This window comes from Alosa pseudoharengus, unplaced genomic scaffold, assembly GCF_046254945.1.
Source record: "Alosa pseudoharengus isolate Yale_2024_CS ecotype anadromous, Long Island Sound unplaced genomic scaffold, YU_APseudo_1.1 YU_APseudo_1.1_scf_24, whole genome shotgun sequence".
Taxonomy (NCBI): domain Eukaryota; kingdom Metazoa; phylum Chordata; class Actinopteri; order Clupeiformes; family Clupeidae; genus Alosa; species Alosa pseudoharengus.
Window position 1 is genome coordinate 24,982,039 of NW_027468689.1, and position 25,481 is coordinate 25,007,519.

The window sequence follows — 25,481 nt, forward strand, 5'->3', positions numbered from 1 at the left end:
GTCAGAAGTTAAAACATAATCTCCCTCAGTTGGTCTATCTAGATGTGAGTGTTTGCTAAATGATGCCATGTTTGTAAATATCAGCATAATATCTGTGGTCACACTGAGTCTCAACTTCTAGGTAATGTGTATTTTTGTTAACTCAAAAGTAGTCATTGCAAAACAAACTTGGTTAGTACCGGAGGGCTTCAGATTGGAATTTAGGCTAAAGGGAATGCACCTATTTGTACCCAAACAGGATGTGTTTTTTATGTCTAGTTTGCTATTTTTGAATTCTGATAGATAGTTTGACGGTGAAGAACCCTCTTTGCATTTAGTGTTTCCTGTCGAAAGTTGTGGTTACCATTTCCGTCTAATGGTGTGTGTGTGTGTGTGTGTGTGTGTGTGTGTATGGGCGTGCTTGCTGTGCATGCTGGCATACGTTTATGTCCTGCATTTTACATGATGTCAGTATTTTCAATATGCCTAAGGATAACAGGGAAATTAGTGTTTGTTTTCTTATAGTTTTCATTGGCTGGATTTCATGACTAGCATGTATTCAGCTGAAGCATCTGTTGAGTGTGTAGAGAAGTTTTTCTGAAATTACACATCAGTGATGCAGATATGTATTGAGATCCTGTTTGTAATACATATGTGTGGAAACTAGAAAAAGATCAGGTTTACTTTAGAAGGACGTTCAGCATAATGTGTTATCTTTCTTTCCATAAACTTGGACAGACTTATTGGGATTATGTCTGAGTGGGAAGGGGAGACAAACCATAACTCATGGTCTCTTTCTGTCTTACACACATACACACACTTATTTTTCATCTCCTCACATCAACAAGTTTCTACCTTATTTCAACCTAATTTCAACAAATACAGATGGTAGGCCTACATGTAGCCCATCTGCCATGGTTGTGGGTCATCTTTTACCACTGAGTCCGTAGCTTCCGCATCTAACCGCTCTAGATGGCTGGTTTCCTGAACCCTGTAGATCTGTTAAAGAATGTCACAGGAGGCCTCCACGAAAGTGCAACTTTTTTTCGCAGGTTTGTGTTGAGTCTAAGCAGACAAACGCACCATCAGGCACATTGAGAATCAGTAAATTGCCGTCAGAAAAATGAAACATACACAGTTTGACTCAGCTTTTTTTTGTTTGTGTAATACTGTGTAAAACTAAACTTATATGTACTATGCTTAATCGGAAAATTGATTCAACAGCCATTTCCATTCCGAGGCCAATTTTCTGACCTTTTTGTGTAAACCATGATTAGATTAAACATTGTTCTTTTGGGACCAGCTTTAACCCATTTACTCCTAGAATGCCTGCTAAAAACGCCTATAGAATCCTATGGCATTCTAGACTAAATAACCTTATTTCCTGAGGGTTTTCTGAAAACATACTAAAAATTGTCAGCGTCTACCAAAATTTAATATCTAAGCCTCTGTAGCACCTAAAAACATGAAATAAAAAGCATGCTGCGCTACGCAGCATCCATCGGGAGGGTCAATGTTGCACTACGCATCATCCAGCGGGATGGTCAATGTTGCGTCATGCAGCATCCAGCGCGAATGGGTTAAAAGAGTAGTCCACAAAGCCAGGGAATTGGCATAGTCAATAACTGTCTGGACGCCAGCATGGACGGCACAATGCCTTACAACCAGCAACGCATGCCTTGGGCTGTGTGGGTCTCTGTACATTCACAAACACAGATAACACTCTGGCTCTCAACGTCCTCCTGACCGCATAAAAAAGGCCGTCCGCATTCCACGTTGTCATGCTTTTATTTTTATATCTTTTTTTTCCCCCATGTCTGAGTAACGATAACGCCTAACAATAACACCTTAAGTCAAAAGCAGTCCCTCATTCAGACCTTTAAATCAGCTCTGTGCTTGTCTGAACTTGTCCTCCTTTCTGACCCCTCCCCGAATGTAAAGGCCGAAAGAAGACTTGCAGGGTGAACGTTTTTGAGACTTGCTGTCAGTAGCAGTATGATATCAGTGTCATTAAAGCGCAGCCTGCTTTCAGTTCTCCTCTCTTTGGACACATTGTTAACACTTCAGATATTGTTAACACTTCAGATAAAGTCATCTACATATCCTATAAAAAGGAGTCAGTTGAATGTTGTTCTCATACATAAATGTGAACTTGAAACAGGAGCTATGGAACTGTTGTTGTTGAAGAGTCTGTTTGACACCTGTGAATTTTGCATGGTGATATTTCAATAGGAACGCTAGAGGTGTTTCTATATTGATCTGTAATGCATGTTTGGGAACGCTTATATAAATCTGATCTCTCTCCTCACTCTCTCTCTCTTCTCTCTCTCCTCTCTCTCTCTTCTCTCTCTCTCTACTCTCTCTCTCTTCTCTCTCTCTCTACTCTCTCTCTCACTCTCTCTCTTCTCTCTCTACTCTCTCTCTCTTCTCTCTCTCTCTACTCTCTCTCTCTCTCTCTGTCTCTCTGTGTTTGTTTTTTCTTTCTCCTCAGGCCTGTTGGAATGCCAAAAATGGAAAAAGTTTACTTGCACAATCCTAGTTCAGAAGAAATTAGTTTAATATCTATATCAGCGACAACAGCGCATTTTCACGCTTCCTTTTTTCAAAACAGGGTAAGTGAAGTGTGGCGTTGAACCTCTGTAGAGAGAAAGGGGGAAATAGGTCTCCTTATCCTCCCCTGGTAAACTCTCCAGGCTGAAAAGGCCAGTGTTTTTAGAGTGACCGCAGTGCATTTTCTGACCACTCCATTAAATGCCTGCTTGGCAATGTGATTCTTTGTGCCCTTTTTTAAATTCATGCTTGTCTGGAGCAGGTCACCTAGAGTCAGTGTCCCTTACCTAATAAGCGTATGGTTTATTTAATGTCCCATGCTGCTGACCATCAGTAAACTGACATTGGACTTACTCCAGTTTATGTTTTCTATTTAAGTGAATAGCCGACATTTATGGAGGAGTTGAAGTTGTTGTTGGTGGTATTGATCCAAAGCGAGGATATTGCTGTACGCTCTCTAAGAATTTTCTCCAAACCAGCTCTCACGTTCACAAAACAAGCAAGCTTGAAATATAAAGAAATGCAGGCTAGTCAGCAATTCCTCTGCAATTAGAATGAGGATGTTGCTTGCTTGCTTGGATCCAAACAAAATAACTTCTCCTCCAGTTCTTTGGAAAAAAAGCAAAAAAACAAAGTCAAGACAGAACAAAACAAAGAAATCCTCTGATATATTGCATTGGTCCCACCCCACCAACAACCTGATTCATGTTTGGAATTTCAACCTTAATGACTAGCTGCCATATTTTACCTTGTAAAGTTCAAACCTGGAATGGCTTTAGTTGGCTTTAAGTGTCACTTTGGGGAATCTCCTTCCCAGCTAAAGCTCTGTTTTTGTAGAATTCACCAATGTCACCGCATACCTCTCCCATGAACCTTTGTGCTGAATCTTAATTCTTCAACTCTTGTTTTGGAAGCCACCTGAATATTAACAGGTTAATGATTGATAGAACATGCATATTTTTGTGGTGAGCTGTCAAACTTTTCATGGCATACGTTTGAAGTTTCAATCGTTGTCTCTCCTTGTCTCCTCTCCTCTGCAGATCATCCCTCCAGGGGGAAACACATCATTTGATGTGGTCTTTCTAGCCCGAGTAGTAGGCAACGTAGAAAATACTTTATTTATTAACACATCACACCATGGAGTGTTTACATACCAGGTAGGCATCTCAACAACCCGCAAGAAAAAAACGACACATTTCTTTCTCACAACCCTGCTAGAATTTGATAAACAAGTCATGGTTTGCTAGAACTTGATAAACAAGTCATGGAAAAGTTGTGTGTACTGTACACCACTTAGATCACACTGATATGCCCATGTCTTCCTCTACTCCTGACCACAATATGTTTATCATCACACATCTGCACCTACTGCATGGTAACAACATTTCCTGTTTGCGTTGGGTTTGAAAGGTGTTTGGTGTGGGCATACCCAACCCATACCGACTCAGGCCATTCATCGGGGCCAGGGTGCCTGTCAACAGCAGTTTCTCCCCTCTCATAAACATTCACAACCCACACAGTGAGCCCCTGCAGGTGAGTGTGCCGCCCGTCCACAAATCAGTCACAAACTACATGAATAATGAGTATGATTACTATGAGGTTTTGTTCAGACACAGACGCCTTTACATTTATCAGTGACTAAAGGTGACCATACACACGGCTACTTTTAGAGTAGTGTTGCGTGACTGATGTTGTTGCATCACTTTCCTGCTAATATTAGACAACACATTTTTATCTAGAGATCTTAAATCTGTAGAAACTTGTCACAATCATTCAATCAGAACATCAGGAACCTGTCATCTCATTGCTCAGCAACGTTGTTCAAAACATTGTCCCATGCATAATTGCCTTAAAGGTTCTCTTATTGGTTGGAGGTTGTGTAGATCACTAGTGTTTCCTCTTGTCCCGCCTCCTCAGGTTGTGGAGATGTACTCCAGCGGGGGCGACCTGCACCTTGAGCTGCCCACAGGGCAGCAGGGAGGGAACAGAAAATTATGGGTACGAACCTGGTCACCTACACGGGATCAGAGCCATTCTCTATGCTGTGGCCTTTACCTCCCTCACTCCGCAATGGCACTGACTGTGTGCTTCCCAATGTCTGCAGGAGATACCTCCCTTTGAGACGAAGGGGGTGATGAGGGCAAGCTTCTCGTCACGAGACGCCGACAACCACACAGCCTTCATCCGCATCAAGACCAACGCCTCCAACGAGGACGAGTTCATCATCCTCCCCATGGAGGTCGAGGTCACTGCAGGTCAGTTCAGTTCTGGGAATGCGTCTTCAGAATTCAGAGTAATCTAGTAGTAGCATGATTTTAAGGAGTTCTTTGAAATGACAGCAGGAAGTACTAATGACCACGCTGAAATTGTAGCACATTCGCTTATTCGTCATTTAGCTGAAGCTCTTATCCAGAGCGACTTACAGTGAACTATAGGGGCATTCCTTCCTCTAGTGAACTATAGGGGCATTCCTTCCTCTAGTAAACTACAGGGACACACCTTCTCTTGTGAACTACTGTATAGGGACACGCCTTCTCTAGTGAACTACAGGGACACACATTCTCTAGTGAACTACAGGGACAATCCCCCTGGCTCAACTAAGGCTTGAGTGCCTTGTTCATGGGCACAGTGGTGGAAGTCCCTGGGATCACTCATAAGCTTTTATGTGTTTGGAGGCACCTGACCAACACCACTGAAATAATATGTTATGGAATATGTTACGGAATATGTTACAGTAGACTTATGACATATTAAACATAAATGTCAAAGAAGTCTTTGCCGTTACATTTGACATTGTCATTGCATGAACTATACAGTTGAAAAATGCGTTTGCTTTGTTTGCAGCACCTGGTATATACTCCTCCATAGAAATGTTAGACTTTGGTACACTAAGATCTCAAGGTAAGGCCACACCTAAATCCATCTCAACAACCACAACACTGAATTTAATTTCTCTCAGGGCCTTTTAAGAAGCCTCAAACTATTTTTTTTTTATTCTTTTTTTAACAGATCGACCAAAGCAGTTGAATTTGCATCTGCTAAATTCAGGAATGAAAGATGTACCAATCACAGTGAGTATTGCACTGTCAACTGTTCCCGTCCACCTGCATGAAGTGCGCAGGCTTCTCTGCCTGCTGTCACTAACATCTGTTCTCCACTCCACAGAGTATACGACCAACGCCATCAAATGATGCTGTGTCAATAGAATTCAAGCAAATCACGCTTAAAGCTGGTGAAAATAAATACACCAAAGTTGCAAGTATTAGTTTTGATGGTAAGTCCTGTCAAGTCAGTTTATACAGTAAGTGGATGTTTTGTTGTGTTGTGGGATTTTAATCCAAACTTCAAGAATAGTGAAAGAACATGCGGTAGTTAGAGCATGTTATTCTGCAGCCCAAGTAGATGACACACCTGCTTTTGTGTTTTGTTACTGTGATGTTGCACACATGGAACATCTCTGTTGTGTTGTAGTGCTTCTGTGTTCTGAGTTTCACCTTACCACCTTTCTAGCGAAGATCCTTTAATCCCTCTATATCCCTTCCATTAATCCCTACCTATAATAATAAATATAATCCCACTGTAACATGGCCTTCTTTTCGATCACAATATCTCGCATGCCACAAATATACAGTAGCTGAGCGCAGCAAGTGTTATGTAATGACGGGAGGCCCCATTCAATCATTACTCTGAAAAATGAGATCCATGAATCCATTGGCATGTCCAGCTGCTGTGAAATGAAACGGTTGCTGTGAGGACAAGAGAGTGTTATATAAGTCAACCGTGAGCAGAAGACGCTTGTCAAATTGTTGCCAGCTCATCGTGCATCATCGAAGCTTTCTGCTGTACATCAGAAGACATAATGTGTGTCTACTTTGTTATTTTTTGCTTTAGAACAAATGATTGACACAAAGCTTACAAAGCAAAAAAACACTATACACACGGGAATGTGATCTTTAACGAGAAAAGCCATAACAGTGGCTTTACGGAACTCTTAGCTTTACACTTGCACTGTGTGGGGCTCCTGATGGTAAGGAATGTGCAGCTAATTTAACTTTTTCTTTCTTTTCTTTTCCCCCAGCGTCAAAGGTGAAAAGACCATCACAGACATCTGGTAAAATAACAGTGAAAGCGAAAGAGAAAAGCTACTCCAAACTTGAAATTCCATATCAAGCTGAAGTTTTAGAAGGGTATGAACACTCTCTTTAATATCTAATATCGTTTCATAGAGCTAAAATATCTATTTAAGTGTTGTTATTACGGCAGAGATTGGATAATGTCTTGCTCTTTTAAAATTATATATACAAAAAACCCTTAAAAAGAGTTGAGTTGATGGTAGACTGTAGACTTGAGGTGGTAGACTTTTCTGTATATACAAATGTCTCCAGTCCCTCACCTCTATGTGTTTGCCTGGCAGGTATCTGGGCTTTGATCACACGGTCACCCTGTTCCACATCAGAGACAGTCCCCCAGACCCACAGGACCGGCCCATAGTCCTCACCAACACCTTCAACTTCCCCATTCTCATCCATGACGTCTCACTGCCGGAAGAGGCCAAAACCATGTTCAGAGTGAGTGAGGACGTGAGTGAGTGAGTGGTCTGTGTGTACCCACGTATGTGTGTGTGCCTTGTGAAGTGTGTGTATGTTTCCAGAGGTCAGTTTATTGAAGTGTGTGTGTGTGTGTGTGTGTGTCGCAAGCCTACAGGCATGTGATTTTCCTCTAAACAAATCTTGGGCTGATTATCCAGTCACTGATAAATGCAAGTACAAACAAGCAACAACCAATCTCTACCTCTCCTCCTCCTCCTCTCCCTACCACCCTTCCCTGCTCATTTCTCCTCTCTGTCCTCCATGTGTCCTCCTCTCTGTCTGCCAAATAATCCCTCTGCCCCCGCTCTTATTTTTCCTCCTGGCATATCTCTCTTTCCTCCTTTTCCCCTCTCCTCCTGCCCTCCCTCTGCCCACTCTGTTCCTCTCTTTCCATCTGCATCTAACCTCCTTCCTCCCTCACCCCCCCTCCTCTTCCTCTCATCCCTCCTCTTCCTCTTTCTCTCCTCTTTCTCCTCCCCTCCTCTTCCTCTCCTCCCCTCCCCCCTCATCTTCCTCTCCTCCCTCCTCTTCCTCTCCTCTTCCTCTCCTCCCCTCCCCCCTCATCTTCCTCTCATCCCTCCTCTTCCTCTCCTCCCCTCCCCCCTCATCTTCCTCTCCCCCCTCCTCTTCCTCTCCTCTTCCTCTTCCTCTCCTCCCTCCTCTTCCTTCCATCCATCCTCTTCCTCTCCTCCCCTCCCCCCTCATCTTCCTCTCATCCCTCCTCTTCCTCTCCTCTTCTTCTTCCTCTCCTCCCTCCTCTTCCTTCCATCCATCCTCTTCCTCTCCTCCCCTCTTCCCTCCTCTTCCTCTCATCCCTCCTCTTCCTCTCCTCCCCTCATCCCTCCTCTTCCTCTCCTCCCCTCTTCCCTCCTCTTCCTCTCATCCCTCCTCTTCCTCTCCTCTTTCTCCTCCCCTCCTCTTCCTCCCTTCATCTTCCTCTTCCTCTCCTGGTAGGTGCAGAACTTCAGTGACTCCGTGTTGGTGCCGCCCCGCGAGGCCCGCTACATCTTCTCGCTGCACTTCCGCCCCTCGCGGCCCTCCATCCACATCGACAGCAACATCCTGCTGGTCACCAACGCCTCGCGCTTCCACCTGCCTGTGCGGGCCTACACCGGCTTCCTGGAGGTACACCACGCCCATGATCTGTGCCGTTTGTTTACTCTTTCGCTCACTGGGTCACTCACTCACTGGGTCACTCACTCACTCTCCTCCAAAAGACTCCTTTTGTCAGTGGGGTTTAAACAGAGTGAGAATCAATAGTAATTCAGCACAACTGCATTTAGTCTGTAATGGGAGATGGTTGGGGCTGTTGAGCTCTTTCTGCAGAGAATTATTCATGTGGCTTGTTTTTTTCCAATACACCAAAAGCACTCAAGGCACTGTCCAATTTCTAAAACATAAAGTGTATACAAAAAAAATCCAATCCAATCAAAGTGCAATTTTAAAAAAAAATAATGCTGATGTGAGTGGTAAGACATGCTTTCTATTAGTGGTACTAATGCTTTCAGCTGCAGTCAAAACACCATGGGCACAGATGATCTCTCAGATTGTTTAGGTTTCACTGGCACCTCCTTGCTGAGTTTGAAATAGCTGCTTGAATAGATGTCTTCATTCACTGGAATGTGTATGTCAAACTCTACCACTTCAGTGATTCAGACATGAATAGCACTTTGTCAGTTGATCTTAACGTCTCTTAACGTCTTTCTCCGTGCTTATCTTTTTCTGCTTCTTCCTCGCAGCCCCTGGTTCTGCCCCCCAGCCTAGAGGAGCACCTCCTGGACTTTGGTGTCCTCAGTGCCACTGACACCAGTAGCATTGTGTTTGTGGTGGTCAACAGTAATCCCATAGAGGTAATGTCACCAACTGCCTACCATGATTGATGCACTGCTTGTCTGTCCATATCACACGTCATTTGAATTTGATTCTTTCCTCTGTGTCTGGAACACCACTTCTCTGTCTCTGAGTATAGAGTCTTAAACTCACTTGCTTGACCTGTTTCTGGAAGTCACATGTCCATCTCACTGCAAAACCAAAGGGCCCAGTATGTCCATAACTTTCAAAGATACAGCAGCAAATCTGCCTGTCATGTCTGGGTCCCGGTTGTCCACTATCCAAAATTTACTATGTGTGTGTGTGTGTCTCTCTCTCTCTCTCTCTCTCTCTCTCTCTCTCTCTCTCTCTCTCTCTCTCTCTCTCTCTCTCTCTCTCTCTCTCTCTTTTTCTCATTTTTTTTCTTTTACTCATCAAGTAAAGAAGTTGACAGGTGGGGCTCTTCTTGACCCAGTGTTCTAGTTTCGTTGGTTGGTAATTTATATCTCCTCACGTGTGTTATTTATTTTCATGGGTCTGGTGGTTTACTCTTGTAAAATGACCTAGAAATCCAGCTGATTTCTAAACCATGCCATTTCTTTGTAAAAAGCAGATGGCTTACATTCCATTTGCCGAAGTCATTCTTTTTTTTATCATGTGTACCTTCTGTTGGGTAAACATCATCCTCCCTGAACTTGCAGGCTCAAGATATACAGATTGCTTCAACAAATATTTAACAGGACACGCATGACGGCGGCTCTAAAGATGGCCCCCCTTTGACTAGTGTGCCACACATTTGCCTTGACCTTGATCGCTGTGAGGGCAGCTCTTTGGGTTAGGTGTCTAGCCATTGTAGTGGATTCACATGGTTACCTGAGGATTAGATAAAAATAAACAGTAGATGACAGTTCTGGGTTAATAATACCACAGTTACATAACAATACCAAATAGGAGGTGGAGCTCTGTGGTACTGTCTAGTTACATATTATCCTGATTATGACATCTCTTTTGTTCTCTAGCTCCAGTAGAGAAAAGCAGCATAGGACAGTAAATAGGACATGGGGGTTATCAAAAATACTGAATCCAATACTGATTAGCTCTTTTTTTTTTTTTCATTCTTAATGTATTTTATTTATTCTGTTGCTCCGATTGCACTTGTCCCCATATCAAACTGCTTCTGAGAGTCAGGTCTTTAAGCACTATTTTGTGCACTAAAGCAAGACTTCACCGGTGCCATCCTATACCTGCATTCTGGACAAACAAGTGTGACTTTGGCAGTATTGTGCTGTATTTGTTTAAATATATTGAAACTGCCATTTCTTAAAAAGAGGATTATGTTAAATATTGAAAGATACAGGATATATGAAGGGTAGGCGTGTGTCTCTTGATCCCTTTCAAACCTGGCCATTTTCTTCTGGCCCTCAGCTGGTGATTAGGCCTTGGCTGGTGACTGGGGACAGTCTGTCCATGGAGCTGCTGAGGACGGAGAGGGGCAACAGAACCACCGCGCTGGCCCGGGTCAAAGACCTCCACAACGCCACAGCCTCCACACACAAAACGGTAAACTCAACACCATAGAGGGACAGGAGCCCAAGAGGCCGGGCACAACCGCAATGTTATGTCCAGACTTATGCCTTGTCCTAACCGGACGCAATGCAAGCGAACATTAGCGATACAATCCGTTTAATTCCATTGTTTTCAATTGGAGCGTCCTGACTGCAAGCGACGCAAGCAGCGCGATGCAACGCAACATTTTAAGAGAACTTTTGTCGGACGCCCCGTGTCTATTTTCTTTCTGGCGCTTGCGTTGCACTGCTATTTTGAGTGATATGACTCAATAGAAGGGCATATTTAACGGATTCTGCGTAGATGGATAACATTGACAGTTGCTCGCTCGGATCCTGTTTGGACAAGGTGTTACACTGTTTTTAAACTGTATCCTCTCTATTTTTGTCATGCTGTATAAAGACTGCCCTTTGCCTTTCTGGAAAAAAAGTTCTGTACCAGCTAAATGAACCATTGGTGTGGTTAGCACATCAAAGGCACCGAGAGGTCTGCCTGAGTGCTTTCATGCTAAAGCTTGATGATGAATGCTTTAATCCTTTACTGTGTCATTAACTAATGCACATACATACATACATACATAGATACATAAGATGTTAAGCAGAATGAAAACTGAAATGGCAGAATGAATCATTTGGAGGCAACATGTTTGTGTAAAGTACCAAGTCAATGATGCTTTGTTCTTGTTTGATGTCCAGATACGGTAAAAGAGGAACAATCTTTTTTTGGTGCATCAGCTGATGTTTCTTCCTGTTCTTTTTTGAGTGATTCTAACTGATATGGAGGATGTTTCTTGTGAATGCCATTGCATTGGGAAATACGCAGCATGTCTGTAACTTGCCATAATGAGGATTATTTTGTTGTTGTAGTTTTTTTTCTTCCGACATACAAGCGTCTTTTTTTTTTTTTGTATTGCTTTAGTGCATTAGGGAAGAATAGTGCATTACTGCCATATATTATCATCATCCCTGTCAATGATCATGTTCTCTCTTTCAAACACCTAGACATTGAAGATCATTTTTCCCTCTTGTCTATATGAGGTCATATCCATGACCGTTACTGGCTCACTGTTTCACCTTTAAAAGGCTAAATAAATATTCCCTTCAGCAGTTATCTGCCCAGGGCATTCGTACAGCGGCGTCAGTGATATGAGTGGGGATATGGCATCCCTGTGAAGGCACCATTGTTTGTTATAGTATAAACACATAGCTCATTTGAGTCATAGGGAAAACAGTATGAAAATGTGCGTGTGTGTGTTTCCCTCTCTCCAGGTCATCCTGGCCTCTGGTTATTATGCAGCTTTCAGGGTAACGTTGGTTGCTAAGGACCTGGAGGGCGTGTACGACGGGGCGGTGCACATCACGACAGATTACGAGGTGAGCCTCTACGCTTGGCCGTGTCCGCTAGTCATAACTCTTTACTCTGTTTACACTGCAACTGTTATTGGGAGACCATGTTTTCAGGTTTTCTCTTGACTGCATAGTAACTCTGGTCCAACCTCATGGACTTTGAACAGTCTCTTGTGCACTGAATCAGACCTATTGCTGTTGCCTCTACAGTATGTACATCACTTATTTGGGTTGATTAGCCAATAAGCACAGTACTGATTGATTTATTGCTGCTTGATCATATCGGCTTACGTTGTATGTTATATTGCCATACCATTAAAGTCCACTAAGACTATTGAAGAGTTCCTCAATGCATATTTATGGATGTGTTTTCATGCCTAGATGTGTTTGTGTATCCTTTTTTCAGATATTGACCATTCCGGTGAAGGCTGTGGTTGCAGTGGGCAGCCTGACCAGTTCCCCGAAACACATCATCTTTCCACCATCTTTCCCAGTAAGATTCTAACCTACCTCATCTCCATACAGCGTAACATACAGTAGCATAGTGTACCTACTGAAAACATGTTTGTACCTTGATGCCTATTGAAAGCATGTTTGAGCTTAACATGCATGTACTGAAGTAATCTTATCGCATTACCATTACTAAAATATGGTAAAACGTATTCAGTAGGGAGTAAAGTGTGTGTGTGTGTCTGTGTGTCTGTTGTCTGGTAGTGTATGTAACAGTCATGTTGTGCCACACGCAGGGTAAAGTGTGTGTCTGTGTGTGTGTGTCTGGTAGTGTATGTAACAGTCATGTTACATGTGTGTGTCTGGTGGTGTGTGTGTGTGTCTGGTAGTGTATGTAACAGTCATGTTGTGCCACACGCAGGGTAAAGTGGTGCACCAGTGCTTGAGCATCAGCAGCTCATTCTCCCAGAAGGTGAAGGTGCAGCACATCATGTCGCTGACAGAAGACCCACGCTTCTACTACAAGCGCCTCAAGAACAGCAAAGATGAGCTTGAACCCAAACGCAGGTCCAAGGTACAGCCAACTTCTCATACCAGGGATTTATATCTCTTCATACTCCTGAAATTAAATCTGAATTTGGTAAATTAGCTTTGAAATTTTTTGCATCTAATAAATGGAACAAATTGCAAGAATCACTAGACCAACTCAAGGGTATGATTGATGATATGGCTGTTGACAATGTTCTTGCTTTCACTAATATTTTTACCTTTATTATTATTATTATTATTATTATTATTATTATTATTATTATTTATACATATATACATATTTCCCTTCTTTTCTTACTATTTATTATTATTTTATTGTTATTATTATTTGCCTTTTGTACCTATTTATTGTTCTTGTTTTGTTATTTTGATTATTGTTGTTGTATGTTTTGTAACTCAGGGCATTGCTGTAAAAGAGCTTGATGCTCAGTCAATTTCTCCCTGAATAAAAAACGGTTGATGATGATGATCATACCCGTCACTGACAGCCGAGGTAGTTTTTGTATCAGAAAGTGATGTGCTCATGAAGCGATCAACATAAAACATAAAAACACAAAACATGAAAGCCTAAAACATAAAAAAAAGATCTCAGGCACTGCGCTGCAGTTGAGGTGTGGGATGGGCTGCTTAATATAAAACGGCTGACAATGACCTTGACCATTTTCTGGCACAGAAACTTTCCTTGCTTTAAGCCTTCAACTACCTTGAAAGTCACCTCCTCAATACAGACACACACAGAGGAGTGTTGGCAGTAGTTGGCATCTACAAGGACTTGTGCCTGAGGACTCGTGTAGTAACGTGATCCCCTTGCAAACAGCACTGTGAAAAACACCCCTCAGCAATGCTGTACAGTACACTTCACACAACAAACATGGACACACAGTCTGAATTGGGTCTTTATTATTTGCTGAGATGTTGCTTTGTTGTTTCTTGCAGGTCGCAAATATTTATTTCGATGCCAGTTTACAGTGTGGCAACCACTGTTATGTAGGACTACCTTTTCTGAGAAAATGTAAGTACATATCATATCATACACTACTCACAAAAAGTTAGGGATATCTGGCTTTCGGGTGAAATTTAATATTTCAGTACAGAAAGTACCGAAACACTAAACTGCTGGACATGTGCATTCAAAATTTTAGAGGTCACATTTTTGTTCACCCGTAAAGGTTATAGTGGATTTTAGGTTCATCCTGAAATTTTACCCGAAAGCCAAATATCCCTGACTTCTTGTGAGTAGTGTATATGAATTGAAAAGTACCCCATTTTATTTTGGCACCTCTGGTAATGCCATGGCACACCTACTTGGATTATCCTAATCCAACTAGTGTACCCAACTAAACTTATTTCATACCTGACTCAACTTATTTCCCTCTGCCTTAAAATCATAGAAATTAAAAGTTTACAATAAAGCCAGCATCTGCTAATTAATCAGTCACCTTGTTTTGTGACATTTCGTCATGCAACAATGCACTTACATTTGTTTGAATGTGAGAAACAATAGAGCTTTGTTGCCTGCAACTCTTCACAACAAGTGAAATTATTGGGGTCCAAGCAGTGATCTGTCTGAGCAGTTCTTGTATGTTTTGGTTTTATTCTACGGTAAATGAATGAGCATGCCTGTGTCCCCTATGCGTCCCCTATGTCTTCCCCTCAGATGAGCCAAAGCCCCACGGGCCTGTGATGCAGGAGGACCTGTTTGATGGGGATGCAGACCTGCACCAGATGCTGCTCAAGACCTGGGAGGAGATCAGGGACAGCTCCAGACACGAGTGAGTAGCCCATGGCTGTACCACTGCCATTAATTAGGGGAAGGGTACGCTCGTCATCACCCTCATTATCAATAGTTGAAGAGTTGGCCGGAGAATGCACATTATTATGATGACTATTTCTTGCATTAAATTATTTTTTTTTGGGGGGGTTCACTTTGGATAAAAGCAACCACTAAGTAACACAAACCTAATGTTTGGCATTGTTGTTCTTGCCGATGTTCTTGTTGTCATCAATCAATCATTTTAACCATCTGCACAATTTGAAGGGTGGAAGGCGTCTTTGAGGTGAACACTGACCTGCAGAAAAACGTGCAGGCTCGGGTCAGTGCCCGCGTGATGTGGCCCTCCCTGGTCCAGTCGTCATGGCAGATCGTCTTCCCTCTCACCAACACCAACAGCTCCTCCGTAAGCATCTCCACATCTCACTCACAATGCTAGTGTGTCCGTCAGCAGCTTAGCTTTTTAGTCTAAAAGGCCTAGCCCAGCCTTTTAGTCTACATACCCCCTGCAACCTATTTTTGACACTTAGTTACCATGGTTAGACGGAAGTGTAGGCATAAAGTTTTTTGTGAACATTTCCTACACATCTCCAGATGAGTTGTCCGAGAGTGAGCTTTAAATGAGCTGAGTGAGCTACACTGCCTTCACCCTTTTCAAGAAATCCTTACGCTGTTCTTGTGATGTTTGCAGGAAGTGGAAGTTTTACTTGAAAACCCAGCTGATGTCCCCGTCTACGTTCAGATCGTGCCCCTGGCCCTCTACCCCAACCCTGCACCGCTCGCTGAAAAACTCTTAGAGAGGTAAAGGCTTTGAGTACAGATATGATGTATGATAATATGTTTATCAACACCGTGATATATTCTTTCTGATAACTGTACAGTGTAATGCCATTTTGAAGTTTAGTAGTAGTGTTGTTTGATTGTTTGTGTGTGTGTGTGTGTGTTTGTGTGTGTGTGTCTTTTCTCTATCTTCATCTGCAGGCTCCCAGTCAAAAATCTCCCCATTGATACAACCACTTTAGAGTTCCAAATCCACAGGAATCAGGTGAGTAACATGTTCTGTCATTTCCTCCATGTTTCAGTGGAGATGCAGTGTTTTTTGTGAGCTTGGCCTCTTATTCATTGATCATGGTTTAGGAAATGTCATTTATTTGGTTTTCTCCCTTTTTTTGCATCAGGTCTTTTTCCCATTAAATGGTTTAATCTGTGTAGATTTGAAGATGTAGAAGTTAAATTGATTTGAATAGAAAATACCACAAACAATCCTTTATTTTTGGCCACCCACTGCACCACATGTTCTGTGTGTGACATTTAAAACATTTTTAATATAATAATAAAAAAATAAAAAAAAAACATCACAACTGTAATCTCATTTTCCCATTTTTATTATTATTGGTGGCTTCACATTCATAATGATCCGTAGCGTCCTGCTTCTCGGCTGACTTGGCTATTGTGCGGGAGTCGTTGCCAATCAGATAAAAAGGCCAAAGTCAAGTGTGTGTGTGTGTGAGCATGCATCAGTGAATATGCTACCAGGGACCTCACTTTGTCTCCGTTTTCATTTCCTTGAAAAGACATTTGAATACTGCATGAGACTCCACCTCACACAGGCATGGGTCTGAAATAGTATCTCATTTCCCCAGAAGTCCTGCTCCCTTTCTTCCTTTTTTGTCTCAAACTCAAAAGTAGAGGCGTGTTTTCTCCTGAAACTCGAAAGTGGTAGCATGGTATGCGTCTTGGAATGCTGGCATGTGTTTGCCTGAAGACATGCCAGCATTTTTTCCCCTTTCTCTCCACTGTACAGCACTGTACTTTCTATTCACTTTGCAGCACTGCCATTTGCAGGTTGCTGTTTGTAAATGTAGATCCCACGCAAATCCATGTTCGGTATTGGGATAGAAAGCCTGTTTGTTTATTTATTTATTTATTTTTATGTGTGTGTTTTGTTTATCAGATGGCAGAAAAATCCTTCAGAGCCTGAGACTTTCTAACACCTTATTGAACTCAAAGAAAACTCCCTCTTGGGTGTTCATTTCCGAGGAGTACAAGTGATTTCTGTGATTTTGTGCTTTTCAGAGCTCTCTGACGAGAACCAGCAGTGGCTTCACAGAGGGGCAAACTCGGCCGCTTGTTTACAACCTGCACCTCCTCCCAGGAGAAGCCAAAAGCTTCTCGGTGAAATTCAGCCCCATCAGTAACCACACACTGACCTCCTTACTCCTCATCAGGTACACAGCTACACGGCACTCTTCCATTGATTTCCAGTCTATTGGATATAGTACCGCATGTGGTTTAAAACTATATATATTACAAGAGAGCCGGGTCGACACTAGCTGGTTTGCTATCATGCTGGTTTGCAATCTAACGTTACCTGGGCAACGCAACATAGGCATTTTTGTGTTTGTGACTTTGTATCGGTTGTTTCTTCCCACTTGGCTGATGTCTCTTGGTCATTTTTAAACATTTTAAATTAAAATTGCTCCATATACCACCTTTACATATGGCACACTATTTTTTGCTTTTACAGTAGATTCAAAATAGCAAACAAACACTGGCACAAACTTCATTTAAAACCAGTGGTACATTTTATGCTTAGATTTGCAAACTGATCATGGGTTTGGCCTGGAGGGTTGGGGAAATGTTTGTTGCCCTGTGCCTTGGCAATGCCTCAGGGATATTTTAGTCTGAGATAATTGGCTGAACGTGATTTTATTTTCTGGGGTCCACAGAAGCGAGTTTGTTTCATCCATTTGTAATTTTCTCCAGGCCAAGGCGTTTATCCCACTCATAAACGAGCATGAAAACTCCCAGAGAAGCTGTAGCCTATGGCCTGTGGGCCCCCCATCTCCACTCATCCTAGAGTGCTTTTGCTGTGCCTAGGGTACATGTGGAGAGTGGTCACGGCGCAGTTGCAGCAGTGGATTAGTGCCTTATCTAATAAAGCTGTCCTGTCTGCCCATGTGAGCAAAGCCATCACTAGAGTAAATGCATGCAGAGGTCAGGAGGGTCTGCTGGACCGCAGTCAAGAAGACTCCCTTTTTATGACTTAGCCCGCCCTGGCAGGGCCAATAAGAGATGACCTTTTAGATTTTGAGATGAGCTCGTATTTCTTCTGCAGATCATACGTGAAATATATCAGATATATCAGTAGTTTGTTATTATCGAGATCCATCAAGATTTCACAGAAATTGACCCGACCAAAGTAATTCCAGGCTTTCTTGGAAATGCATTAAAAACAAATAATGAATGAATAAAATAAATATCAACATGAGTCATGACCCTCTGCAGACCTCTAGTATACACAGCTGTGAAACTCACAGACTCGTTTATGGTTTGGCTCAGCACAGGACCCCACACCCTAATCATTTCATCTTCCAGTGAATCTGACTCCAATGGCTGACGCACGGAAGGCGCTTTCAGGGTGAAATGTGGTTATGGGCACTGATGTAAATGCTAGCTGGGTTGTAAACTTCTCTCTGGCCTTTCTGACTCTGTTAAGCCATGGGCTAAGAAGTCTGGGACTCCTTTTCATCACGGAAAAAGTATACAATTTATTGTTGCTGAAACAATATTACTTTGAAATATGCTTAATATGGGCACCCTTGCAAACTTACAAAAGCTATTTGTTTTTAATTGTAATAACATCATTTGTAATAAATGTTAATAATAATCAGTCACCATTTAGATGCTTTTTATGCATCTTAATTTATTTATTTATTTTCTGTTCTCTAATTGATAATGATTAATAATGTATTTATTTATTTATTTGTGTATTGTGGTGTTGTGTGCATTTCTCCCTGTTTGTATGTTGGAGTGGTGCCAGTTCCTGGCTCTGGAGAAGTGTCTACAACCAGGGATATTATAAAGCTTTTCTTCACACGTGCACCTTGTGACCAACCTCCATTTTCATTGTGTGTGCGTTTTTCTTCCAGGAACAACTTGACGGTGGTGGACTTCTTGCTGGTGCATGGCCAGGGCACCTACGAGAGCCTGAAGATGGCGGGGAAGCCCCCTGGACCAGGCAGCTCCCTACGCTTCAAACTGACCGAGGCACTCCTGAGGGACTGCTCAGAGAGTGAGTATGAGCTGAGGGTCCTGTGGGTCAGCAGTGAGGTCGGGCCTAAAACGAAAGGTAGTGTGGCCACCAGGGCACCAGAGACGGCCACTCGGACACTCACCAGGGGGAAAGGACTTCTGATGGGTGCATTGTGCCATATGTTTATATAATGTATGTATGTATATATATAATGTTATGCTATATGCTGGAAATGTAAAATGCACACAGCATTGATCAATGTAATGTGAGTGTTTTGCATTGCTTGGAAATCCACAATTCGCTGTGATAAAGTGTGTTTAGTAAAATGTTGACACTGATGGTTTGTTTCCTGTATTTTCAGTCATGAATATTGTCTGGTTTTCTTTTCTTTCTTTTCCCCCCTTTGTGGCCTTTGTCAGAAGTGAAGCTGAAAGAGCCCAACTTCAGCCTAAGAAGATCCTTTAAAGTTGAGAACACAGGCCGGCTGCCCCTGCACATCAAAGCCATGGAGATCAACGGCTACGCCTGCGAAGGCTACGGCTTCAAAGTCGTCAACTGTCAAGAGTTTGTGCTCAATCCAAACGTGTCCAAAGACATTGTTATAATGTGAGTGGCTTTATGCAGACATCTCTACTTGTTATTATTCAGATTTATATAGTGTATCAAATTAAATCTTTTTATGTAGTGCCTTGTGTGCAGTGTGCAACCAAGCAAAAAGCAAAGAGAAATGTAATCATCAAATGTAATCATCCAAAAACAGAACTGGCAGTGTAGACATACCAGTAGATAAATGTAGAACCACTGTAGCGTTCACACAAAATTAGATTTTATGTCTAAGGGTTAATGACTGTTTGTGTCTTTCAGGTTCACGCCAGACTTCACAGCGTCGCGTATTATCCGCGAGCTGCGGCTGGTGTCAGCGGGCGGCTCGTCGTTTGCCTTCGTGCTGAACGCCTCGCTGCCCTACCACCTGCTGGCGTCGTGCGCTGAGGCCCTGCCCCGGCCCTCCTGGGAGCTGGAGCTCTACGTCATCATCTCCATCATCATGAGGTGCCAAGGACGTGTGTGTGTGTGTGTGTGTGTGTGTGTGTGTGTGTGTGTGTGTGTGTGTGTGTGTGTGTGTGTGTGTGTGTGTGTGTGTGTGTGTGTGTGTGTGTGTGTGTGTGTGTGTGTGTGTGTGTGTGTGTGTGTGTGTGTGTGTGTGTGTGTGTGTGTGTGTGTGTGTGTGTGTGTGTGTGTGTGTGTGTGTGTGTGTGTGTGTGTGTGTGTGTGTGTGTGTGTGTGTGTGTGTGTCATAATGCAGTATTGGCCTGAAACGACACAAAAAAAAGACTTGCACATGAATGGGAGAATACGGCCTATAGTCTGTAGTCAGCTGTAAAATCAAACATCTTTACCGATAGTAACTTTTAGCATCTTGAACTGAAACATGCAATGCATTAGGACATTTAAAGTTGCATAACATCACGCCGACATCATGTCCTTCACAATGAGGTAAAAAATGCAGTCAAAGCTTTTGGTCAAACTTGGTGTCATCAATCACTGTGTTTAAATCCTGATCCAGTATGTTTAATGAGGTCACAGCACAGTCAGCATCAGAACTTGCAGGGATAAAATTAAATTTGCAAAAAATAGCAGATTAGCATGTTTTCAGCTATCGGCCAATGCTGTCACCCAAGGGAACCACATAACAGAATTGTCATGACTCAGTGCCTGCCCCCAATGTCCACAGCTTCGCATCACTGGCGTAGGGATCCATGTGAATCTGGTCTTGTTGTGGTCCAACAGTGATTAAAAACAGTCGGGCTCACTGAGTACACGCGTAGTCAGTGTTGGAGATGTAGCAGAATGTCAGGCTCCTTTCAGTGTCCATCAGTGTGCATTGTCTCCAATGGCAACCAATGGAGAGCATCTCTCATGTCAGTATCCCTCTGCCCGCAGTGGTTGTCCGTATATGCATGCATGCATAGTTACGCCCGTTGCAACACAGTGTTTATGCCATATCTCCCAATGAGTTACAAGGATCTTCATCAAGTCTGACATGCTTTGCTACAATTAGAGCTCAATGAACTGATAAACTGCACAAGGTCAGGGTGAATCAGTGTGGCTCAGGCCAAGTCATACATAATTCCAGGCAATTTTAACATTGCTTCAGAAACATGGACGAGCTCAAATATCCACTAACTTTCACCAGAATAAAATCGTGCTCAAATATCAATAACCTTTGCCAGAATTGCTTACTTCACCTTTGATATCCATCACATGTGTGTGTGTCAGAAAATCTGTAATGGCATCTGTTCAGATGAAATGTTTAAACTATATTGCTGTTGTGTGTGTTCTCTGCAGCTCCATGTTTCTGCTGGTGCTGGTCACAGCTTACCTTGAAGCGTTGGGGATCTGGGAGCCGTTTAAGAGACGCCTGTCCTTCGAGGGATCCAACTCCACCATGGAAACGGGGCGACCTTTTGACCTCAGGGAAATAGTGCGAATTCATAACGATTCGAAGTAAGTTGGGTCTGGGAATTTTTTTACATTTTTTTTTTGGGATCTGGATTACGTAATTAAAAAAAAAAAATCTAGAATCATTATTTTTTTCCTTGTGCTCTCAACATCTGTAGTGAATTTGAGACATGCTGAAAGCCTCTGCCATATCAGCCTCCAGAGGCGGGGTGTTTCACAAAAGATTAAATGTTTTCTTTTGAAATAGTGACCCGCTCTCACCCGTATCCCTATTAACATGGTGTGTCAGAGCCTAAGCTAGTTTCTGTTAAACATATTAAACTGAAGCAATGGTGGAAAAATGTAGTTATGATAGTAGTAGTTTTATAGTTGTAATTGGTTATATAAATTGGTTTTATTGTTGTAATTGGTTATCTAAATCTGTTCTAAATCTGTTCTCAACAGCACAAGTGATAACAGCAGCGACAGTAACCACTCCTCACGGGGAGGTGCGTACAGCAACAGGCCAGGTGGGAGACAAAACACGGCCCCGTTCCACCACAACAACAGCAACGGCCACCTGGATCGGCTCTCCAAAGGGGGCCCAAGCAGAGCAGCTATGCAGACCATCCCCAGCACACACAGCCCCACGGCCCTGCCAATCAACCGCAAGGGAGGCCGTGGCTCCAGAGCCCAGAATCAGTCCCAACAAAACCAGAACCAGAGTCAGAGCCAAGCGCACCAGGAGGGCAGCCAGCGCCGCTGCTCGGACGACTCGGACTACAGCAGCTTAGTGGAGACGATGGACCGAGACCTGGACCGACCCGAGTCCCCAGCCACCACAGAGGTGTTCCAGGAGCAGGCCACGTCATTAGCACAGGCCACACACAGCAAAGGTAGGCTCACCAACTGACTGTGGCTACGTATCTGTGACCGTACATTTTATCAATTATTTTATTTATTTTTTAATTAAGGTTTTTTTGATAGGTCATGCTTTTTCAGTAGGCCTGTAGTTGTATATTTCTTGTATGACCTCTGAATCTTGAATTCAAGCCCAAAGGAGCCATTGGGTTCATAGCTTAAAGTTTGAACATTTGATGTACTCCAGAGTACTCACTCCAGCCGTGCCAACCCTCTGTTTCCTCAGCCTCACAGTCTAAGGGGAAAGCCCAGCAGCAGCAGCAGCAGCAGCAGCAGCAACAACAGAAGAAGTCGAAGGCCCAGAAGAAGCGTGAGGAGAAGGAGAAGAGGACCAAGAGCAAGCCTCAGGCAGAGGAGGAGCTGAAGCTGGTGGACAACGACGACAGCTCCTCCACCACCACCGAGGCCTCCAACCCTGACGTTGAGGCCGGTGTCAAAGATGTACGTCCACCCAGCTATGTCTTTTAAAAACCTGTTACAAACCTGTTCTAAGCCAGAACCACATAACTTTCAGTGTCCCGCCGGCGGGACGGTTACCCACCTCCCCCCAACATTCTAAATCAATTGTATGCACCATATTGCTATGTAGCATAGTAATGTTATACACCATTTCAAAGCTCTGACTCTTGGGAATCCAAAAATGACAACTTTTTTCATGTACAATCTGTATAGTTCTTTACATTCTCAGATTAATCTTATTATGTCTCAATTAAATTTGATCCAAAATGCCCCCCTCCCCCCCTTCCGCTTTTGGTGCTACCCTGACTTCTGGCTGCAGTGTAGCTGCAGCACAATAAGTAGATGCAACATATTGGGTACTGAAATATTCACAAGAATCCATAGAAATTGAATCTTCATGTTGTGTTATCCAATATTAGTTTTACAGATGTATAGTCTATCTTATAAACACTCATTGAACCAACAAAGTAAATGCAAAAATAGAGACATTTTTGTAATCATTCTATATTTAGTGTAGTCATTCCATATCAGAACCCCTATAATCCAAATACAAGCATGAAACCTCAAAGTGTTACCTTTCATTTGAGACCATTTCATGCTTCTACACAAAGGGGTTCATGTGCAGTAAGCATTTCATTTTGGATAACAAAAAGTCCTATGGGGAGGCATTTTACAAAACGCATGGGCATACCTTGGCAAATAATAGTCTAAAGCACTCATAATTTCATTCTATATTGATCTACTTTTGCACACAACTTCACAAGACCTGGTGCTAGGGCTCAGTTGTGTTTCTAAGGGATATCAAGAGACCTAGAGGGCTGAAATGTGGTCAGTTCAGAGATGCTTGTAATCCGGCAGAAAGAAAAAACTATATTCTAGCCTCTGTAACTCTTTGTGAGTACATCACACATTTATTTTGACTGTTTCCTACGAAAACTAGAGGTTCTCAGCTTTCTATAGAGGTCCAACATTTGATGGTAGGCCCCAGAAGAGGTGGGAACAATGCCCTTGTAAATAGACACAGTGCAATTTCAGGCAAAAACTTGAAATTCTTTTTGAGAGTTATGCTGTTAAGAAACTGTTGACCTGTTGAGTTTGAGGTGGAGGGAAATGTCAGCCACTGAAGGTCCCCAGACACTTACAGGCTGTTGACATCTGGGGAATGCCTGGGGGGTATTCCATCAACCTCGCTAAAGTCCAAACCTGGCTTATTTCGATAAGTCTCGCTAATTTTAGTCAGAATTCCGTTCCATTAATGAGGTTAACGTGAATCCCAGCTTGGTAACCATGGGAATTTATGCCACAGAACTAACCTGCTCCGTTGCAGGTTAACTTTCAAGCTAAATGAAGCTGTGTTGCAAAAAAAAACAATCAGTCGGAAAACGAGTCCAAAAAGATGGTTCCGTCAACCTGTGCTCTCGTCACCTGTAGCCTACAACTTTAAAAATAGAAGTAGGCCTATAGAAATGTTTTTTTCCGACAGTGCATCAAGCATGGATTTACACATTCACTACCTCCATAGAATGTATGAAGATTATACGATTAAACATGTTTTAACTTCACATGCGTGTGGTTCTAGGAATCGTGCTACTCTGCGTCACTTACGTTTGGTGGTGGTGTAACGTGCAGCGAGACGGTATAGGAAAGGAATTACATTCTTGCGTGTTCGCAGGTTCGCTTCCCATACGAAGTATTAAGGCTACATTGTTTATCACCTTGATAATGGCATTTTTAGTTATACTCTTTGATGAAAGACATATGTATACTGCTGATAAAGGGTCATGCACATTTGGTAGGCTGTTCAGTGACATATATATATCTGATGCAAGCCAAAGGATAATTATTCTGTAGCCTAGGCAGCTAATAATTAAAACTGCTTCATGTGTCGACGATTGTTCATGAATGTCAAATCAACTGTGTGCTACACAGATCAAAAACTAGGCATAAATTTAATTGAAAGCCATTGCATTTCAGAGAATTTTATTTCAAACACTTTGGGACTTATGGGAGACAATAGGCTATTATGTTGATACTAATTTATTTTATCACCACCTACACCTAGACAATAATTTGGAGTGAACTCTTTTAATATAAGAACGTAGGCTATAGATAGTTTTGAATATATGGCAAAGTTGTTTTTGAGTTTATACTATTTATTCATTCACTCGTTTTGTTCAAGCATAGACTGTAGGCTATAGTCTATGTGTTCAAGAGTGAAGCCAATCAAACTCGCAATTGATTTCAAACCATTAGCATTGTTGTTTTAAATGTATGCTTTTATTTTTCTCCAATTTCTGTAGGCAATCTATTTTTTTCTCTCGATGTTCTTTCGACTTGCCTATCAAACAGAAATCATCTAGTATTGTCTTAATTTTACGACATATATCGTCTTTTCGTCAATCTACTGTTTTGGTCTACTTTTCTACCTCGTGCACGAGCAGAGGTGAAGCTGAACTAAACCTCGCTTGAATAAACGAGGCCAAGATGCCGCTAACTTGAGTTGATGGAACGGCTTCAGCCCCAAGTGAAAGTCTACGCTAGTTCAAGCCAGGCTATTTCTGTTAAGCGCCGCCTTCATTAGCGAGGTTGATGGAATACCCCCCTGTCTGGTGTGGTCAGGTGTCTGCATTAGTGGAACTTGACATTCAGACATTTGTCTGTCAAGCTGTGTGCTAATCCAGTCGTTTAATTCATCTGTCCTGTTCATTGCGCTGACATGATCTATGCCCAATAAGAAGACATTACTTGCCATCTCCCATTTTTATCTATCTAGCTTCTATCCACTTTAGTCCAGACACCTGATTATTCCTCTGTTTTTTCAGCCTTACAGTTCAGCCAACATACAATTTTGTTGTGTCCACACAGGAGCTAGTGAATAATAAAAAAGGCCGGTCGGCAGCAGTCGCGTTGGAGAAAGAGGAAGCCCCTGAGCCCCAGTCTAAACCCCAACACAAGAAAGCGGCCAACACAAAACAGCCAGAGCCCCCAACAGACACAAAAACCAGGTGATATATCAC

General features: G+C 42.6%; 1 protein-coding gene across 1 annotated transcript in view; it reads left to right on the forward strand.

Annotated features, from left to right (window-relative positions):
* LOC143142581 (transmembrane protein 131-like) overlaps positions 1-25,481 on the forward strand; it is a 43,122-nt gene that overhangs the window by 11,402 nt on the left and 6,239 nt on the right. Inside the window, exons 5-33 of the mRNA XM_076303563.1 lie at positions 2,471-2,591; positions 3,570-3,686; positions 3,940-4,062; positions 4,447-4,527; positions 4,634-4,784; positions 5,374-5,430; positions 5,539-5,600; positions 5,695-5,803; positions 6,608-6,716; positions 6,944-7,097; positions 8,073-8,243; positions 8,858-8,968; positions 10,353-10,487; positions 11,762-11,866; positions 12,246-12,332; positions 12,711-12,863; positions 13,775-13,850; positions 14,496-14,610; positions 14,877-15,015; positions 15,301-15,410; positions 15,591-15,654; positions 16,686-16,837; positions 18,542-18,684; positions 19,065-19,251; positions 19,510-19,695; positions 20,992-21,150; positions 21,550-21,980; positions 22,232-22,446; positions 25,330-25,469. Coding sequence (XP_076159678.1) covers positions 2,471-2,591; positions 3,570-3,686; positions 3,940-4,062; positions 4,447-4,527; positions 4,634-4,784; positions 5,374-5,430; positions 5,539-5,600; positions 5,695-5,803; positions 6,608-6,716; positions 6,944-7,097; positions 8,073-8,243; positions 8,858-8,968; positions 10,353-10,487; positions 11,762-11,866; positions 12,246-12,332; positions 12,711-12,863; positions 13,775-13,850; positions 14,496-14,610; positions 14,877-15,015; positions 15,301-15,410; positions 15,591-15,654; positions 16,686-16,837; positions 18,542-18,684; positions 19,065-19,251; positions 19,510-19,695; positions 20,992-21,150; positions 21,550-21,980; positions 22,232-22,446; positions 25,330-25,469 — 3,963 coding nt within the window. The remainder of the gene's footprint in view (positions 1-2,470; positions 2,592-3,569; positions 3,687-3,939; positions 4,063-4,446; positions 4,528-4,633; positions 4,785-5,373; positions 5,431-5,538; positions 5,601-5,694; positions 5,804-6,607; positions 6,717-6,943; positions 7,098-8,072; positions 8,244-8,857; positions 8,969-10,352; positions 10,488-11,761; positions 11,867-12,245; positions 12,333-12,710; positions 12,864-13,774; positions 13,851-14,495; positions 14,611-14,876; positions 15,016-15,300; positions 15,411-15,590; positions 15,655-16,685; positions 16,838-18,541; positions 18,685-19,064; positions 19,252-19,509; positions 19,696-20,991; positions 21,151-21,549; positions 21,981-22,231; positions 22,447-25,329; positions 25,470-25,481) is intronic.